Source organism: Colletotrichum fructicola (assembly GCF_000319635.2).
Source record: "Colletotrichum fructicola Nara gc5 chromosome Unknown KSG_Nara_v1_contig04, whole genome shotgun sequence".
In the NCBI taxonomy this organism is placed as follows: Eukaryota; Fungi; Ascomycota; class Sordariomycetes; order Glomerellales; family Glomerellaceae; genus Colletotrichum; species Colletotrichum fructicola.
Window position 1 is genome coordinate 3,131,093 of NW_027094054.1, and position 18,827 is coordinate 3,149,919.

At 53.4% G+C, this 18,827-nt stretch overlaps 4 protein-coding genes across 4 annotated transcripts; 3 read left to right on the top strand and 1 right to left on the bottom strand.

Annotated features, from left to right (window-relative positions):
- Positions 1–2,879: 2,879 nt before the first annotated feature.
- On the top strand, positions 2,880–4,634 carry CGGC5_v007669 (uncharacterized protein; the record flags this gene model as incomplete). Its single annotated transcript, XM_032025001.1, has 2 exons — positions 2,880–2,987; positions 3,186–4,634. 2 exons carry the CDS (start codon positions 2,880–2,882, stop codon positions 4,632–4,634), a joined length of 1,557 nt encoding a protein of 518 aa, XP_031878423.1.
- Positions 4,635–7,832: 3,198 nt separating this feature from the next.
- CGGC5_v007670 (Uncharacterized protein) lies at positions 7,833–9,643 on the top strand (the record flags this gene model as incomplete). Its single annotated transcript, XM_032025000.1, has 5 exons — positions 7,833–7,915; positions 7,972–8,461; positions 8,511–8,574; positions 8,624–8,923; positions 8,973–9,643. The coding sequence occupies 5 exons, from the start codon at positions 7,833–7,835 to the stop codon at positions 9,641–9,643; spliced, it is 1,608 nt and encodes a 535-aa protein (XP_031878397.1).
- Positions 9,644–16,092: 6,449 nt separating this feature from the next.
- Positions 16,093–17,082, top strand: PPRD1 (Polyprenol reductase 1; the record flags this gene model as incomplete). The annotated part of the gene is made up of 1 exon (XM_066151885.1): positions 16,093–17,082. The coding sequence occupies one exon, from the start codon at positions 16,093–16,095 to the stop codon at positions 17,080–17,082; it is 990 nt and encodes a 329-aa protein (XP_066008788.1).
- Positions 17,083–17,110: 28 nt separating this feature from the next.
- Positions 17,111–17,986, bottom strand: CGGC5_v007672 (Alpha-ketoglutarate-dependent dioxygenase alkB-like protein 6; the record flags this gene model as incomplete). The annotated part of the gene is made up of 4 exons (XM_066151886.1): positions 17,111–17,402; positions 17,453–17,476; positions 17,531–17,790; positions 17,861–17,986. 4 exons carry the CDS (start codon positions 17,984–17,986, stop codon positions 17,111–17,113), a joined length of 702 nt encoding a protein of 233 aa, XP_066008682.1.
- Between the last annotated feature and the right edge of the window lie 841 nt (positions 17,987–18,827).

Here is an 18,827-nt window from a genome sequence, read left to right on the forward strand (position 1 = left end):
CACAGGAAAACAATCCACACAGACACAGATAGACGGGCAGCCGACAAAGCCGAAGGTCTGGCGATGCCCAGAAATTCCATCCTTTTTTGGGTTTGGCTCCCTCCCTTGGCCTTGGGCGCCTTGGGGGGGTGGTCGGTGGTTGGGGGTGGGTGTCAGCTCGGTTCTTGGGGAGGAGGAGCGGAACTCTGGGACTTTGGGTGGAAGCAAGGAGGAGACGGGCGATAAAATAGGGGAAGCCAAGGCCAGGCAGGCGGAAGCCCTTGGGCAGGTCCACGTCGTTAACTGGAGTGCTGTATCAGTGGGATGCGACTGGCTCGGGACATGCAGGGCGGAAATGACGACAAGCCGACGCTGGATTGGCGGGTGAATGTCACTGGCTCGTTCGCCGTGGGCTTCTTAGGCTTCTGCAGGGTGCTGCGCCGTAGGAGTGGGAAGGGCGTGGGATGGGACGGGACGGTGGAGACACGGCTGGCGGAATCTCGCTGACCACCGCCGACGGGCACCTTCTGTGGCTGTCTGTCTATTTGGAGCCTGTCGCCATTCCAGGTAGATTTGCACAACGAAACCGCGGTGGAGATACTTGTGTCGCTCATAATTACATCTTGCGGATACACGGCGGCAAGGTAAGAAAGAGACACTTTTTTGCTGATACAGATGCAGATACAGATCCAGTAGTTGAGACAACAACACTGGCCACAACAGCACATGTGCGATACCACGATGCCCCACGAAGTAAGGTATCTTAGCCTTGCTATGCAGTAGCCTGTAGGCCTGGCATGGCCTCACCTCGCACAACACCGCATCTCAGTCTCAGACATCAAGCCACCAACGCGTCCCTTGGGTTACCTTAATCCAACGGCTTGAGTCGAGTCGACTCGCGGCGCGAGGTCTGTCATTCATTGCCATGGCTGCCAAAGCTACGAGGTGGCACACTTGCTGCAGCGAAAGACAGTGTGCGCTGCAGACCGAAACTGACATGGCACTGCGTATCGCGATACCAAGCGTCCAAGCCGGCACAGGACGGCAACTCTGATATCTTGGGTTCACCACCTTTTGGGGCCATCCATCCCTCCGCCAGGCCAATCGAAGGACGCCGGCCTTTGTCAGCCTCTGCTTGCCAGCGGAACTCCCTCCCAAGCTGTAAGATGATCAACCGGGCACCCCCAATCCAACGACCCCGACCGGACCCAGTAGGCTATTCTTCATACGCGGGTTGTTGTGAATGGGAGCCGCTGAGACGCTTGTTTGCGTGGCCTAGAAGATGATTCTCAGGGTCGCGACGCTCCAAAAAAGGTTGATCGCTGTGCGTACGTCAGCAGTTATCTTGGGTTCTCTCTCTCCGCAAGGACGGATACGCTAGGTAATTAGATGCTCAACGCTAGGCAAGATGCGAATGGCTAAGGTAGGTATCCTGACCATCGACCGTTGATATTGATGAGGCCAGTGCATCGCAATGCCGAACATCTCTCGCCCGCAGTAAACTCCGTCTTGTTGCCCAGCTCCATGCATTCACCGTCGAGCCCCCTCTCCGCCAGTCCCGACGTCCCGCAACGCCACGCTGCGCCGTCGGTGCCCCTAATTGCTCGGTCTGCACCCGCGCATCACTGCACCTCACCTGCACCTAAACTTGAGCTGCGCCTGCGCTGCCCTCCCTCCCGTCTCCCGCATCCTCCGCCCCTTTGTGTGGGCTTTTAGTGCTGTCTTCCATTCCCTTGAGTTGTCTTCTCTCGGTCGGTACCTGGCCTAAGTATCGGGCTAGCTACAGCACCTTTAGACTCCCTCCTGGGAGCGTGTGACCGTCTCTCCCTTTCTGCAACTGACTGGCCACAACCACCATCTTGGCCCGCTGCACCCGTCATTCCAAGACATTTGCTGAGAGGGGTCTTCCTTCTTCGGTGCTCACCCTCCCTTTCTGCCCGTGTACCTTTTTGGTGGTGGTGGTGGTATTCTTCTTTTTTTATTTTCCTGCCTGCATCATCCAATCCAATCTGAGTTGAATGAAGTGGTGCATCCGGCCCACACCGAGTCCAGTCTAGCCCCAATTTCCCTCTCATCCTCTTCGCATTTCTTTCCCCGGACTCTGCAGGAATATCGACTCTCGCCAAATCATCCAGTGCGGCTCAATTACAGGCCTGCCACTCAGCTGTGTCTTTCCCGCCGACGCCTCACCGCCTTGCCCGCACCTGTCCGCTTACCCCTTGCGCTGTGGTTGAAGTCTCCGTACCTCCTTTGCTCCATTCTCTCCTGCGGAAGAAGCCCAAGACAGGCCTAGACGATATCAAAGACACGGCACGACAGAGACAGACCTGCACTGACTGGAGACCAAGAGGCGACCGTGACCCAGCGGTGTTGCGAGTGCGAGGTCACTTCGCCGACCCGCGAAAAAAATAGGAGACCTGTCAGCGATCTTCGGATCCCAGGTCCTTGCCTCCTCTCACAGACAAGCTCTTGGGAATACTCCGTGTGTTTTCTTGGCATTTTGGCATTTTGGACACTACAGCGGCAGGGCGAGCTGCTCGCTGCTTCCCCGTCGGCCAAATTCTTTGCCACAACCTGGAAGCATTTCTTCCACTATTTTTTCTACCTTTTTCTTCCCCTTCCCCCCCTTGAACGACGACGCCGACGACATCTTCGACCGAGTGCATCCACTTCTTTTTCCTGCTCTCGTTACCGTCCGCTCTTTTGGTTCGCTACGCTTTTTATAATACCCGACCGCACTTTCGTCATCGTTGCCCACGTCGCCCTCGTCGTCGCCGCTACCGCTTCGCCCCTCGTCACGACGCCTACTTCGACCTCGCGCGCGCGCCTCACCACCCCCAAGATTGCCCAACCTGGATCTCAAGCCGATCCGGCAGCTAAATGAAACCCGCTTCGGCCCAATGTTGATGCAACTGAAAGGCCGCAGACTCGTTCTGCTGGCAGGCTTCATTGTCGTCCTCTTCCTCCTCATCTTCTCCCAGTCCACCGTCCCGGAGAGCCTGAACTGGGTAAGTTGTTTCGTTGTCGTTACTTCAAAGTTTTTTGTCCTTTTGATCGACGTCGCAAGTCCGTGATCTGCTGGGGCAACATTCTTCGAGAGAGGAATTCCCCCACGTGCCGACTTGGGGCTGAAACATCGACCGAACTCCTTCCTACGGATCTCTGAGACACCCGCCGCGACTTGACACTGACGTTTGCTTCTCCAGCCCGACCTTTCAGCTTCGCTGCCCAGCGTCACCGGCAGCAAATCATCCGCCCCCTCGGGCAAGAAGGGCAAGGACGAGTCTCCCGGCGTCGGCCGTTTCCACTTCCTCATCGCCGCAAGCGCCCCGAACCTGCAATTCTGCCGCGCCCTCGTCTCCTCGACTGTCAACCGCTTCGGCGCCCCGACCATCGTGGGATGGAACGGCACTGGTGAGAACGACGCTGCTCTGTCGCACTTGGCCAAGATTCGCGTCGTCACCAGGTACCTCGAGGATCTTCCCGAGTCCTCCAACGATGACCTCTTCATGATGATCGACGGATACGATGTCCTTCTGCAGTTCGGTCCCGATGTCATGATTGAGCGGTACTTCAAGGCGACGGCGTTGGAGGATGAACGCATTATCCAGCAACTGGGACCCGAGAAGGCCGCCAGCCTCGCTGGACCCCTTGGACGACACATTTTCTTCGGCGCCGACAAGGTTTGCTGGCCGGTGGACTGGCGCCGACCCGCGTGCTGGGCTGTTCCGCCCGTCCCCAACATGGACGGCAGAGAGTTCGGCCCATTGACCAACACCGGCGACATGGTTTTCAACCACCCGAGATGGCTGAACAGCGGCACCATCATGGGCCCGATCAAGGAGCTTCGCGAGTTCTTCCGCGCTACCCTGGACCTCATCAACGAAGTGTACGACCCAGAGTACGAGTTTAGGGAGAGCGACCAGTTCTACATGAGCGATGTTTGGGGTCTGCAGGAGCTTGAGCGCATCGAGATGCAAAAGGAGGAGAACCCCGACGCCGCCGTCATGCGTCCTCCTGAGGATGGCTTCGTTCCGCAATTGGAGCCTCAGTACAGCTACAACTTCCACATTGCCATGGACTACTGGAGTATCCTATTCCAGACATGGGCAGGCTACGCCGACTGGGTGGACTGGCGAAGGTTTATCGGCCCCTTGTACTCGGTTGAAATCAACCAGAACACGCGCAACAACTCCGAGTTCGTGCCCTGGCACTTGCACATGCAGGCAGATGCCATGAAGTCGCTCAAGCGCATCTTCAACACCACTTCCGACGAGACCATGGGCTCCACGGTCAACGAGCTGATTCGCAAGTCGGAATTCGGCGCCAACATCATTACGAAGCAGACTTTCCCTCTTCTCCACGTCACCGGAGAGAAGGGTGCTCTGGACGCTTTTTGGCCCCGTTTGTGGTTCTTCCCCTACTCCCGCTCCCTGACCCGCTCCGCAATCAACTGGTTCCGGGGCGGCGAAGGCTACAGCCCTGACCCGATCAATGGCAAGGTGTGGTACCCTGCCCACCCATACCCTAAGGAGATTAGGGAGACGGACGGAGGTGCCTGGTCAGACGCCAGCAACGACAACAACACTGTCTACTGGTTGGGTTTCGAGTCGCTGTGCGCGGAGCACACTGGCATTCTGTTTGGGGAGGAATAGGTCTCTGGAACGAGACTAGGCCACCTTTTCTTTTATTTCAATGAGCATATTTTGAGCACCTTGGGTTAAGGTCTGGAAAAATCACAGTGCAGGTTCCATGGGAATCGGAAGCATTAGACTAGCAGCAGAGGAAACTGCTGCAAGGGGGACAATGGGAGTCCACAGCCATTAAAAAAAAATGTCACGGCCGGCATTGCATGTTTGTCACAACATGTAGAAGATGTAATACCCACACCGTGTGTTTGTACGCCTTTTTTTTTCCTTCCTGTATAACGCAGCGTTGCCTGTCATCTTTAGCGGTAGCATGACGGCCATGGAGCAATAGACGGGACCGCCTCAGAAGCGGTATTAGACAATGACTCAGACTTGCTTTTGCATGAAGCTGTGATGTTGATGTTCGACGCAGGGCGTGGCAGAGGTGACGGAGGTGGTCACTGCAGGTGTGCATGTCTCAATACCGTACTATCTCATGTCTCTGGCCTTTGCGGGGGCTGATCGGGTTCGAATGAGGTTGACTTTGACTTTGCCGCAGACGCAACCACATTTGCGGCCGCATCTCGATGCACCCGAACCCGCGAGATGCGCCCGAACCCGTCGACCTTGCCGATTTCTGTAGGGCTGAAGGGCGGACTATTGGAATGGCGGCAGTCTCATGAGTCGTGGAGCTGCAAAGGGAGAAGAATGTGGGCTGGATGGCTGCTCAATGGCCCCCCTGTCCTGACTTTTTTCTTGCCTAATTTGGGTGTGCCTAGGTGGTGATTCTTGGCGTGATTGGTTGGGGGCGGAGAAGCCACGTTCGGTAGTTGGCGCTGCCAAGACGAGCCAGCTGGAGTGAGGAGGAAGAGTGGCTTTATTTACTGCCAAGAGTTTGCGCAGGGCGGGATTCTTGACGATTGTTTTTGCATTTTGCGAGGGAGGAGTTGGAGATGGGATTTTGCTTTGCTTTTTGGGTTTCGATATGTTTAGAAAGGGAGAGGTGGTAGCCACCTGCGGCTGTGCCTTGGGTGGATGGGGGTGGCGTATGCTGTTGGTTGTGAGACTGTTTTGGGATTGGAGGATCGGGTTCAGTTGATCGGCTTGGAAGTCAGACGGGAGTCATATGTTGGCGATTCGAGGATGGTGGTGGTGGTGGTGGTGTAAGGGGAGGGGGGGGATCTTGGGGAGGGTTTGGTACAGTCAGACGGGATACGGGTGTGGCGGAGGCTGAAGCGGGGAGGTTCACGCGGGCTTTTTATGAGTATTTTTGAACGTCGTTCTGGTTACTGCGTAATTGTCTTATGATTATCGTGCTCATTTGTAGGCAGCACTTTCATCTTCAAGGCGAAGTTCGTGAAGATGGCGGCGGAGGCGTTGATGCGGGTGGCTGTCCACGGCTCAGTTCCGACTGATTCGACGGTTGGGTAAGCGGACAGCTGCAAATGTCCGAGTAGACATTGAACCGCGCGAAAGCGCATGTTGGTCATTTAATTCACCTCATGAGTCAACCGATGTACGACATCTCTAAGACGCACGCATTGGTATGTCGTTGCCTCATTTGAGACGAAGGTTCGGTGACGGCGTTTTTTGAGTTCAGCTGATAGCTGGGAGACATGCCTCGGTTCGTCTCGTCTTCAGATGAACTGCTTTGTCATGACAAACGTCATGTATTGTAGTCATTTTGAGGCTTGATATTGGCCTCATATCCCACAAGACCCTGATTTTGATGTCGGTGAGCCATTAGAGAATTGTTGTTGTAATCAGTTGGCAGGGCTGCCTTCGGAAGAGCCGTCAAAATTGACATTGACATATTCCAGCACTGTCGGGTCGCACCCGGGCAAATGACAGTGAAGACCCACTTTCTACCGCCTCTAAACCTTCTTTGCCGGGCTTTGTACCGTCTTCTGTCATTCTTCAATATTGACACAACCACACCGCGAGCAGCACTACCCTCAGAACTCAAAAAAGAAAAAAAGTCCGAGTAAATCGATGCCTCGGCAGGACAAACGTCAGTCTTTGTCCTCGGTCTTACATGGAGTAACACCGTACAAGCCTCTGGCGTACACCGCCATCGCCTCGCCTTGCGATCTTCAACTTTCAAGTCATTCCAGCGACCGTCCAATGGGGACCGCCACTGTCAATGTCGCCTTTTCACCCTTTCCAGCAAGCGGGATCGTCACCTGCCACTTACAGAATAGCCCTCATTCGCTCCTCGCTTCTCCCCGGGCGGCTCAGTCCTTTCGGCGGGATGCAGGCTTGAGGCGCTCATCTCTGTTGCATGGCTCGTCTGCCCACTCAGCGGTCGCCAATTTCCCCCATCGCTGACTGCCCACGGAAATGACGATGGTGGTGGTGGAGTGGGGAGCAAACCCCCAAATTTGGTCATGGAGGCTGAGCAACCGGTGAATCGTCAATTGCTCAATTGTCTATCTGTCTTTGCATGCTGAAGCACTCAATCAGGCTCTCTGGTTGGTGACTCTTCTCAGGTCACAGCCGTCTTCCCGCGCCTCCATTCCTGCCTCCGATGTGCAACAACAACTATCTCGCGCTCTCCCCCACGCCACATCGTCGGGGGCTTGAGCTGCTCGCAAGGCAACCAATAGACACAGCAGAGTCGTACTCGCCTGCCGTGATGCCTGCACAGGCTTACTTCCTCAACATGCCTCTAGCAAGGGTTTCACACCGCTAGCAGGCAAACATTTCCCTATTTTACCTCAATGTCAGCTTCAGCCTCGCTCTCGGCGACGGGCATCGCACAACCGAGCAGCAGCGCGACGGCGCGCCTCCCCACACCGCGCACTTTCTCCCCTTGGCAAGACCTCCCCTTCCCCGATGGCACCCGCGAACTGGGTGCCTTCCCATAGGGCAGCCTTGTGAGCCACGATGCCTTCCGCTGACTCTATTGTGCCTCACCCATGCCACTGCCCTATCTGGGTGCCTGGTGTGCCAGGGGCGCCACACCGATGCTGTGGAATGCGGAACGTAGCCCCTGCTTCTATAAAGAAGGGGCATCCGCAGGTCCATGGGGAAAGTGAAGATCGCAACATCCGCAAACGAGCAAGGCCAATCCCCAAGCTCTGCTGAAAATCTTGAACCAACATCCAAGAACTTGAAATCCCAGCTTCACATACCTAGTCAGACCTGTTCCTAACCTACTACCTAAATCCTACGCATCGCTTCCTCGCCCCGGCCGATCCACCTAGGGTCAGATCGTCGCCAGCAATGGACGTCCCAACTGCTCCAGAGGGAATGAACTACTCTCCAAAGAGGCTCATTGTATGCTGCGATGGCACATGGATGAACTCGTAAGTGCATCACCGCCCTCTGAACCCTCTAGCATCCCATACTGACATCCTCCCAGGGAGAGCGGCTACATCAAGCCGACCCTCTTCAAGCCCAAAGGCGGGCTCCAGATCCCCTCGAACGTGACCCGCATCTCGAGATGTTTTCGCCGAAAGTGCAGCGACGGTCGTGTGCAGGTCATCGAGTACGAGTCCGGCGTCGGCACGGGCTCCAACGCCCTTGACGCCCTCACCGGCGGTGCATTCGGCCTCGGCCTGTCAGAGCGCGTTCGCCAGGTCTACAGCTTCCTGTGCGCCAACTACTGCGACGGCGACGAGATCATCCTCATCGGCTTCTCGCGCGGCGCGTACACCGTCCGCTCCGTCGCCGGCATGATTGCCGACCTGGGCCTGCTGACCCGCGAGGGCGTCGAGCACTTTTACCCCATCTTCAAGGACATGGAGAACTGGATGAACGACAAGTACAAGGACGAGTTCCCGAACCTGCCGTTTGAGCACAAGCCCAAGGGCGAAGATGCGGCGGAGAAGTACAGGGCCAAGCTGGAGAAGGTGAGTTTGTCATGTTGGTTTCGGTGAAGACGAATGCTAACTTTGGCAGCGTGGCATGACCCGTGTTCGGCAGCAGGAGGGCAAGGGAGATATCATCAAGGTCAAGGCAGTCGGTATGTTTCCTTGCTCAAGTCAAACATGATCACAGCTAATCAGAGACAGCCGTTTGGGACACCGTTGGCAGCCTTGGCATCCCCCAAATCGCCTGGTTGAACAAGATCGGCATCTACGCATCCAACGAGGAGTACAGATTCTGGGACACTGCCCTGTCAGACAGGATCGAGCACGCCTTCCAAGCCCTTGCACTCGACGAGACCCGCTACTCTTTCCAGCCCGCGGTATGGGAACGTCTGGAAGCCAACAGATTGTCTACGGATCTCCGCCAAGTTTGGTTTCCTGGCAACCACTCCAACTGCGGAGGCGGCTGGGCCGATCAGGGCATGGCCAATATCACTCTTGCCTGTGAGTATAATCCTCGTCCTCACTGCGGATCTTTTGCTAACGTTGACAGGGATGATGGATCAGCTCGCGTCGATTGGCGTCGAGTTTAACCACCGCGCACTCGAGCGCTGCGTGAGCCAGTCAAAGTCATTCTACATTGCGCAGCAGAAGAAGAACAAGGGCAAGCAGTGGGCCTGCGAACCCATTTACAGCTCAAACCATCCCCTCCGACCTTGGGGCCTGGGCGCTATCCAGAAGACGACCAGTCTGTTGTACAGTCTTGCCGGAAAGATTACTCGGTCGCCTGGGCGGTACCGGCAAGTCAACGCAAAGACAGAGGTACGAGACGGACCATTTCTGAAGGACACAAACGAACGTATCCACTCCTCTGCCCGCATTCGTCTGGCCTGCGAGGGTCTCGGTCTCAACGACAAACTTCCATGGGATAATGCCGCTCTCAAGAAGCATTGGAAGCTCGTCCTGTCACAGAAGGACTACCACGACCCCGTCCCTAACCATCCTGACTGGGAGCCGCAGGAGCACAGAGAGAACTGTAGCATTCAACACCCGTCTGAGTGCAAGGATGGTCGCTGGGTCTGGGAGTATTCTGGTCCGTCGAAGAACGCACCGCTCTGCAAGGTCATGGTCGAAGAGCCGCCGGGGCCGTACGAGCGGCACCTGTTGAGGCTGACGGGTGGTGATCCCAGTGTCTACAAGTGGGCTCACGAGAACCCCATGTAAAGGGGTGGTTTTGCTTTTTGCGATTGCTTTTGAGCGGCATTGTCAGGCGTCGAGATACCTCTTTTCATCATGGTTAGCACGAGCTGGAGTTTGTCATTGCATCAGGTCTGGGTTTCAAGGCATGAATATGATAGAGTTAGATGAATACAATTGGTTGGCAACACCACAATAAGTTCATCGTCCTGTGATGTGTCATATTTGCTTGAAATACAGGTGCTATAAGATCAAGTTCAGTTGTCTAATTGATTCACAAGAGAAAGGGTTTCATTAAAGCCTTCTCATGAGAAACGTGGAGTAAGCTCGAATTTCAACTGCCGAGGTGGAACATTGCCCATGTGCATAATAGGTTGATTGGTGGCAAATTGGAAGGCATCAAATAAGGTCGGCATCTTATTCCCGTTCATTGAACAGTCAGAAATTCGACAGAAGTTCACATACTCTGCACTAGAAGGCGTTCTTAACCACGCGATCTCTCAGAAGACGCCCACGATACCACCTCTCTTCGTTTCTGGGTGTTTATTCTGAGCAGGTTTATTCCTAGGCGTGCGTCGCGTCCATCGCAAAACTTGCAAAGAATGGGAACCTAAGACCGGTCGACCGACGGGGGATTAAAGGATTACCGCTAAGCGGACAATTGGCGAGAACTTATGATTGACCTTTTTAGTACTGAACACACCATAGGGACTGCTTTATACATGTCGGAGAAGTGAAGGATAAGAAGGCGGTCTTTTATATCTGTTGAGATGCCGTGCCACGTGCTTGAAGCCGTGATGGCATGTCGAGGCCTGAAGGAGCGTATGGGGTTGAACTATATATTATTAGGCATATGTTGAGGGACTAATGCTGTTCAGGAAAAATGGCTTCCGTCGTGATTTTCGTTATCAGAAGTGTCTAGGGCGGCATCGTAACGGGTAGATGGCTCAATGGGCAGCTGTCTTTGTTCTGAGGTCGTCGGTGAAGAGGCGGAACCACTGAAGCGCGCTTCTTCGTCCGTCATCGTTGGCAGTATATTCCGGTGATTTGGGTGCACAAATTCAGAATTCTTGGCGTAGAAAGCTTAGATCGGGGTAGATCGTTGTAGCTATAGCCGTCGACGACGTCGGGCCGTGGCTCATGGCCAGTCGATGGAGACACTTTGGCATTGAAACCCGGACCTCAGAGTCTGTATATGGGGTTTCTGCCAGGAGTTTTCACTCCGATGTCTTTTTATCCACCATGTGAATCAGTCTAGCGCAAATTTTCTTACTAATTTGGTAGAAGTGCCTGCTGATGACGTTTACAAACAGACGCATTGATTCGGGATGGGGTTTGATGTATACGCCATGTTGCTCCAGGAGCAAGTATGGCTCAACAGCTTCAGAGATCCTGCATCCCCTTTCCCCCAAATTTGTTGATTTTGAAGTGCCGGGGACTCTCGTTGTTGTCGGTCTTTTCTGTCTAATTATTCAAGCTCACGTACGACTGGGCTCTGCACGACGGCTCTCGTTTGGGGGAGACAGCAGGTCTATGCTCAAATCAATGTTGGAAATTCGGTTAGCAAGTGTTAGCGCACAGAACAGGATATCCTGATTGATTGTTTTCGGAAAAATCCAGACGCAGTTGATATGATTAACACGACTTTATACGATAACTGAAAATTAAAGGCGCACTCTGTTGGGCTGTGAGCTCGCTTGGGGCTCTGCTCTCGATGTCTTATGAAGGTACAGGACAGATTCCATGAAATGACGAATGCATATAAAAGCCTTTCCAGATCGCCACAATGGATTCTTGAGCACCAATGGCATCTGTTTCTCAGACTTATACAGATTCGTCAGGCTTATACATGCCTATGACAGCTCTGTTTCGTCACAAGTTGGTTGCCAATATTAAGTGCTTCTTAAGGGTGTTCACTATCATTGACACATGTTCAGCCGTCTTCTCTCGATGGTTTCTGGTGGCTATTCAGGTACGATCTCTTGTGACATGCAACAGCCCGGTCGCCGATGCCAGAATCTTTACAGCCTGATTAGTAGTGCCGTTGTGTCGGTATCACCCTCGGCCTAAACTTGACCACTGCTACGCACAACTTTAGCCAGTGAGACGTCAAAACGTCGGGCCCTACAGAGGGTAAATTGGTCCTGATCTAAAAGAAAGGCTGTATCCCAAGTCAAATATAAACCTACGAAGCAGCATGTGTGTTGGAAACAGCCCGAATATTCGAGTATTAATACCTATGCGCCTGCGCCATGTAGCTTGAGAAAAGATAGATTGCCTCGATACGGGGCACCGCGGCAGTTTTACTGAGGACAAACTACGCACTACGAGATTTTCCAGTGTCAACCGATGTTGTGATGGGGTGGCGCTTGCGCGTCACCTCGTAACTCTCGCTGCCATCCATCTCCCACGTATGGCTCGTATTATTCTGATACTCCTGCGATACTCAGATTGGAGATTGTGTGAGTGTATCGGCTGAGGTTCAAAAGTAGTAAATAATCGGGATACCAAGATCTTCTAATAAAGACATTACGTGTCCACGCCGAGAGTGGGGGAACGCCTGCATGTCTGAGTTTGACCAGGTATCTTGTGAACTATGTAGACAGGTTTTGACTTGCTGTTCAACACGCGCTTGATCCGGCTTTACGTGAACAAAAGGGAAGGTCTAAAATTCGGTGGTTTCAGATGGAGTCTCATGCTGCTGAGGCCTTCGCCGTTGCTCATTATGCTGGGAAGTTGCTGTACGTCATTATGTCCAGCTAATTTAGCTAATTTAGTTCAACCTCAATATTTTTCCTGTCCTGTCAAGTTTTGGACGACTAGGATTTCAGAGTCTCTCGTTCGTCGGCCATTATGTGGTGACATTATCATAAAGGCACTCCTCACCAATCTCCTCAAGAGTGCCGAAGTAGACAGGCATATGTTGTGTGCTTTTCCAGCGGCCCTCTTAGGTAGGTCATCACATATATAAAGCTCCATCAAAACTCTTGTTTGATTCATAAACAATATAAAAAGACACTTCAATTGTCAAGAAGTATTGCTTTCGGGACAGCGATATAAACTCAGCTAGGATCTTGGCTTACGTACAAATACCTTATAGGCAAGGCTCATCAACTTACGCGGCGGCATGGTGTTCATTCCTCCGAAGGAAAGATCTTGTCCTAATCTCTTCTTGTTCTTGTCAATCTTCAATGTCCTTCCGGTTTGTCTGGTGTTGATACTTCATGAATATCCACGCCCAAGCTTGAAAGTAGCTTGGGTCTGTCTAATAGCTAGCTGTCACTGGAGCTGGGTTTAACATTTAGAAGCCAGTAACTCCATGAATAGTATTTCTAACTCAGACAAAAACACCAGCTACTGCTGAGGAACTATTCGGGGGCAACTATGGTTGGTTTTAAAGAAATCTGGTGGATAAGGACTCGCATGAACAAGCGAGGGCGAGTGAAGGCTATGAACTTGGCCCTTCGGTCGGTGGTCTTACCACTTCGGTTTTGGACAGCCTTCATTCTACTCTCAGGATCTCAACCTCGAGACATTCTCTGATTGAAGACCACTCACCCGTTGTAGATGTGGCCACAAACAGCGGAACAAAGACTTCACACACACAATCATTTCGTTTCCTACGGCTGATCCATTCAATGGCAGAATCCCACGTTGTCGGTCTGTCTTTGAGGGCTTGCCTATGTGCTGAAGTGACGGCCCTGAATACAGATCTCGTTGAGGCTCAATCCAAAATCCCACCAGCATCACTAACTTATCTTTGATGAAAAGAAAAATCAAATAGGTCGACATTGTCAATGCTTTTTGACACTATGCCCTATTGTGGCGAGTTGAATTAAGCTTTGCTGCCATTTTCACAAAAGCAGGTCGCTACAGACCACAAGAGGCTCTCTCATCATGACCTACACCAACCCATTCAGGTGTCTCTAATGGCCACCGTCCAGTGGTTTCTGTCTCGTTCTGTTCGTGTATTACCTCATCTATATCCGACATAGATGCTATGCTCTGGTTTGAGTTCGCCGAACCAAAGGCTTTCTCCGGCATCTCAGGTACCTTTGGGTGTGGCGTTCGGTGTCGAAAAAGCCACCCGCAGCCCATACACGATGTTGGCAGCGAGCATAATTCGAGGCATCGCGTCTCTGAGAATGTTCGACGTCGTTCCAAAACCTCCTGCTATGATAATCAGATCCAGCATCCGACGTCAAGGTCTTAAAGTGATCCAAATACTGGGTAGGTATGACTCCTTTTCACCCGGACGGGCAGCTCTCCGGGTACATTTTGACACAGCCGAGCTTTCTCATAACCTACCTTTCGGCGAGAGTTCAAGCTCGGGCTGTTGATAGGCCATCAGAATACTCGTGCCCAGCAGAACTATCCAGGTCATTAGCTTAACAATCACAAAACCAAGCAAGGTTGATCGAGTGCTTGAGGGCCTCTCGGAAAACACATATAATGCGATCCTCGCTCCCAGATCCTGCCTTCTCTTCTTCTCTCTCCATCTCATCTCCTCATCTGATCACATCTGCCCTCGGCAGTGACTCCTGTGCTCTACCCTTCATCACCACCTTCTTGTCCACCCTTCGGGTTTCAGGCAAGCAGGTGGTGGATGCGAGGGGCACAATCAGATATAAAGCCCACCCCTCCCCTGGCTTCCTTCATCCTCCGTCTCTTCTTCTCATCCTCCGTCTCTTCTTCTCATCCTCCATCTCTCCTTCTCATCCTACGTCTCCTTCGCCCTTTCTCTCCTCTACCCTCCCATCTCACACTCATTTTTACAGAAAAACTCAAAGTCCCAGGAACATACTAACCTCGCAGCCTCAACACCTCAGACCAACACTACTCAAAGTCCATAGGGCATACTAACCTCACAGCACTCACCACTCAGCACACCAGGCCAGCACTACTCAAAGTCCAAAGGACACTCCCTTCCTTCTCTGTCTCTCAACGAGGCTGGGTTCTCCCCCCCGGTCCTCTTCTTCCTGCTGAGACCTTCCTCCCTCAGCTCCGCCATGGCCCCGGTGAGCCTTATCACTACTTCTTTGGACAACGAAGCCGGACTCCAAACCTCCCCGTGGTGTTGCCTGGGAACTTCCTCTCTAGTGGAGAGGATGCCAGACTGGAGACGCGAATCATCTTTTCTTGATCATGACATGTATGGCATCGTTTATTCTCATACTTATCTTCACCCCTTTCCACACTTATCTACAACAACCATATTGTCGGGTATATCCACCATACTGTAGGATCATTCAGTCTACGCCTTTCTACGACACTACCTTGGAAAATATTTACGGCTTCCAATCTACTTGTATATACAAGCATATCAAAGCCATGTCACCCATCACGTCACTAATATCGATATCCGACCGACGCTCATCCTGCCTCATACCACGATCGCTTTCACCTCCAAACCATAAACCCGACACTTCGTCTTTCAACCAAACATCCCTCCAGATCGCCAAAATATTCCGACCTCCTCTAATTATCTCGCTCAACTCACGTTCATCCTACCCTCCCCTTCCCCAACGCAGGGGAAGAGTCACTTGTGTAGGATGAAGAACGAATATGTAAGCTAATCTTGAGAGGATGAAAGACTATAGGTGGTAGTGATGTTTACGATTATGGTGGTTGGGATGAAGAAGAGGATGCACAACAGGGAAACCTAGCCTGCTTTATACTTCAGTTTTCAGAGGGTTGTGAACCACACTCGCGCACCACGCTGAGGCTGACGCGAGGCGGCCCGCCTCAGACCACGTCGCCACGCCGAAATGGATCAGGCTCTGCAACCGGACAACCAACTTCACAAGGGGTGAAAAGAAACGCATGGGCACCTACATGGGCGGTATTCAGGCTGGCTCAAGTTCAGACTTCATTCACATTCACAGCCATTAGAGAGGCAACTTTCCTGTCACAGGTCAATAATCAGGGGGATACGCAAGTGAGCCATAGAAACCTGAGGCCAGGCCTCAGACACAATTAAATACAACCCCTATTTCACTGCAATCCAAACCTCTGTAAAGTGCATGTCTCTGGCCTCCGTCTGCCACATGAAGTGAGGCGTCCTGGTTGCCTGCATCTGCATCCAGGGCGCTGCGCCTCCACGGCAGCCTGCCTCTACTCGACAGAGGCTGCCTCCAGCAGCCTCACTTTCGCCGGGCGGCGGGCGGAGCACGGCGGGAAGCGGCAGGCTTATGCACGGGATGAAAAGTCCCTTGCGCCGGTAGTTGGGGGAGGGCGCTTTTCAGCCTCAATCGGCAGGGCTTTTCGTGGTGAAGGCGTGACTTCGATATTCCACTTCGAGGGGGCGGGCGCAGCTGAGGTGCACGGCCTGGCCCGACGATGAAGCCGGACCCGCGGGATCGATGATCCGGGGACACCCTTAGGATCTCACCTCAGTGCCAATCATACCCAAACACTGTGTCCAACACATCCTAGCCTGCATGCATCACGACCAGGGCCTGTCCTCCAGCATCACCATGGACTCCCTCACAACCGCCGCCTCGGCCCTTTCCCCGGCCCAATGGTGCCAGGTCTTCTTCGGCCTCTCCTCAGCCGCCGTGCTGGCCATCCAAGTGATACCCAAGGCAGCTCAGCACGCGATACTCGACTACGGCGCACGCTCGCCGGCCACCACGGATGACCAGACGAAGGGAGGCGGGCCGCAGGTCACGAACATGTTCAACGACCTCGTCAAAGCTTTCGCCTCCATCGGCCAGATCCCACACGCATGGTTCATGCACTTTTACGTCGCCTCGATCGCGGGCTCAGCCTTCTGGGCGTTCGAGTATCTCCGAAACGGCCCCTTTCTCAGATTGATTGCGGCCAGGCAGGCGCAGTCGGCAAGTCCCGCCATGAGCCTCGAGCAGACCATCCTGATCTGGGCACTGATGGCACTGCAAGGCTCACGTAGACTCTATGAGTGCTTCTTTGTGATGAAGCCCGGATCTTCCAAAATGTGGTTTGTCCATTGGTTGCTAGGCCTAGGATTCTATCTCTGCATGAGTGTGTCGGTCTGGGTTGATGGATCAGGCGAGTCTCTTCGCCCGCATCATCACCGGCTTCCACTAACTTCCTCAGCCGCTCTCCGTGCTTCCCCAGAATGTAATCTGGGGGCCCTTTTATCGCTCCACTCCTTCATTGGAGTCGCCATGTACCTGTACGGCTGGACAATGCAGAATTGGTGCCATAAACACCTGGCCAGCCTGAAGAAGTATTCGCTTCCCGAGCAAGGTCTCTTTCGATATCTCGTCTGTCCTCATTACACCTGCGAGTGCCTCCTTTATCTTGGTCTTGCCATTGCAGCCGCACCGCAGGGCCAAATGATCAATCGTACGCTTCTCAGCGCTTTCTGGTTCATCGTAGCAAACCTCGGCACAACCGCCGACGGAACCAAGGAGTGGTATGCGCAAAAGTTTGGTGCCGAAAAGGTGGCTAGCAAATGGAAAATGATTCCATTCCTCTTCTAGACTTCTCCTAGACTCACTCGAGCCAATATCACTTCTTTCCAAACAGGCCGAACTTGGCCCCGAGCTTCGACACTTGCATGACATCTCGGTATGTGAGGCTTGTTCTGGTTGCGCGCACATTTCGGCCGGTGGCATAATGATCCTTGGATCGCAACAAGTCCCAGTTCACGATGGTATCGGCGGATAACTCGACGTCTTCGTCAGTGTCGGCAATGCCGTGGAGATAATCGGTGTAAAGGTTATCGGTGGTGATGAGTAGGCTCCTGGGCTCTTGAAGAATGCGCCACACAGGCTCCGGATCCAACGCACCGTCCTCTTTGCTTTGGTAGAGATTCAGACACAAGCTTGCTCCCAAGCTGATAGTGCATACTACTGGATGATAGGCGGGTCCATCCTGCAGACACTATGAGATTTGAGCCTTCACGCGTAAACCTACCATGTACTTAACTTATGAGGCATGATTCCGACTCCTGGAGGATACTCGTTTATCAGCACGTGGTTCGGCCGTTGGTGAGGGCTTTCGGTGAAGAGGTTGGACGAATCAGGAGCAGTGGCGCGAGGCAAGGAAAGAATTCGCGAGACGACGGGCTCTTGCAGCCATGGTGGCAAAGGAGCATCGATCAGTTTGTTCTGAACGAGATCAGACGGCCATGTTTGGAGGCGTCGATGAGTCAGTTGTTTCCAGCGGGGTTTCGGGGCATCAGCTATCTGTTGGTCAAGGCAGCGGTGGTCAGCTGCTATGAGGTTGGCGCAAAAGTCCATGTCAGAGCTTCCGTACCTTTTGCAAGATGGCCTGCTCTTCCTCCTCGGATATGAAGTCCGCAATGTAAAACGCAGAAGGTGGAAGCTTCGTGATCCTTACGTCTTCAAGGGTAGTGGGTAGGTTTACAGCTCCAAGCTCCATTTTCCGGGCTTTACGTGGGGGCTGTGTGTTGTAAGGTGTGTTTGATAGTTGGCACGCGGTCGGTGTGATCTGGTGCGTCGTCCAACCTTATGTAGGGCGAATTCGAGTAAGGTGGGTGGTGAAGTCGGGAAGGTCAGGCACAACGAAGCTTGTCGATACGAGGGGCAAGGTCGACGATGTAAGCTTGAAGCTCTAGAGGGTGGGTAGGCCGGCGACGGAAGCCAAGCGTCAAACGGTTCTGCATTGAGCTGGGAGGATCCAAGCAATCAGATGACGGGATGGGAAAGGTTTGGTGGAGAAGCAAGGACGGCAGCTGGGAGCTGGAAGCGGAGGGGAGGAAGACGTGTTTGTGAAGACCTCAGGTCGAAGAGGTTCGAGCGCGGGAGCTGCGCCAGTCACTTGAACAAGTCGACAAATGGTAGTGTGGCGCTGGAACAAAGGGGTTGGAGAACGGACGCTGGTGATTGATGCTGGAAGAATGGCGCTAGGCCGAAGCGGGAGACGGCTGGAGGATTAGTCACAGGCAGGTGGGATTGCGATGGCGCGGTGGCCGTTCCCAGTTCCCAGAGCTCCGTTTTCGATGTGGTTCGTGATTCGCTGATTCAATTCAAGATGCGACGACGGCGAGGATGAGAACGACAGGGTGGGTACGATGGCGGAGGGGGGAAGAGGAGCCTGCTGCGACGCTGGAGGATGTTGGGAACGCGGGATTGGCCAAGGTGGATCCGAATAAACTGCAGCCCTCGGTACGTATCTTCCATGTCGCAGCACCGCGTAGCAGCACCTACGGGTACGTACCGCGAGTGCTGCTGGTTTTCATTCAAGAAAGCGAATTTGCAGG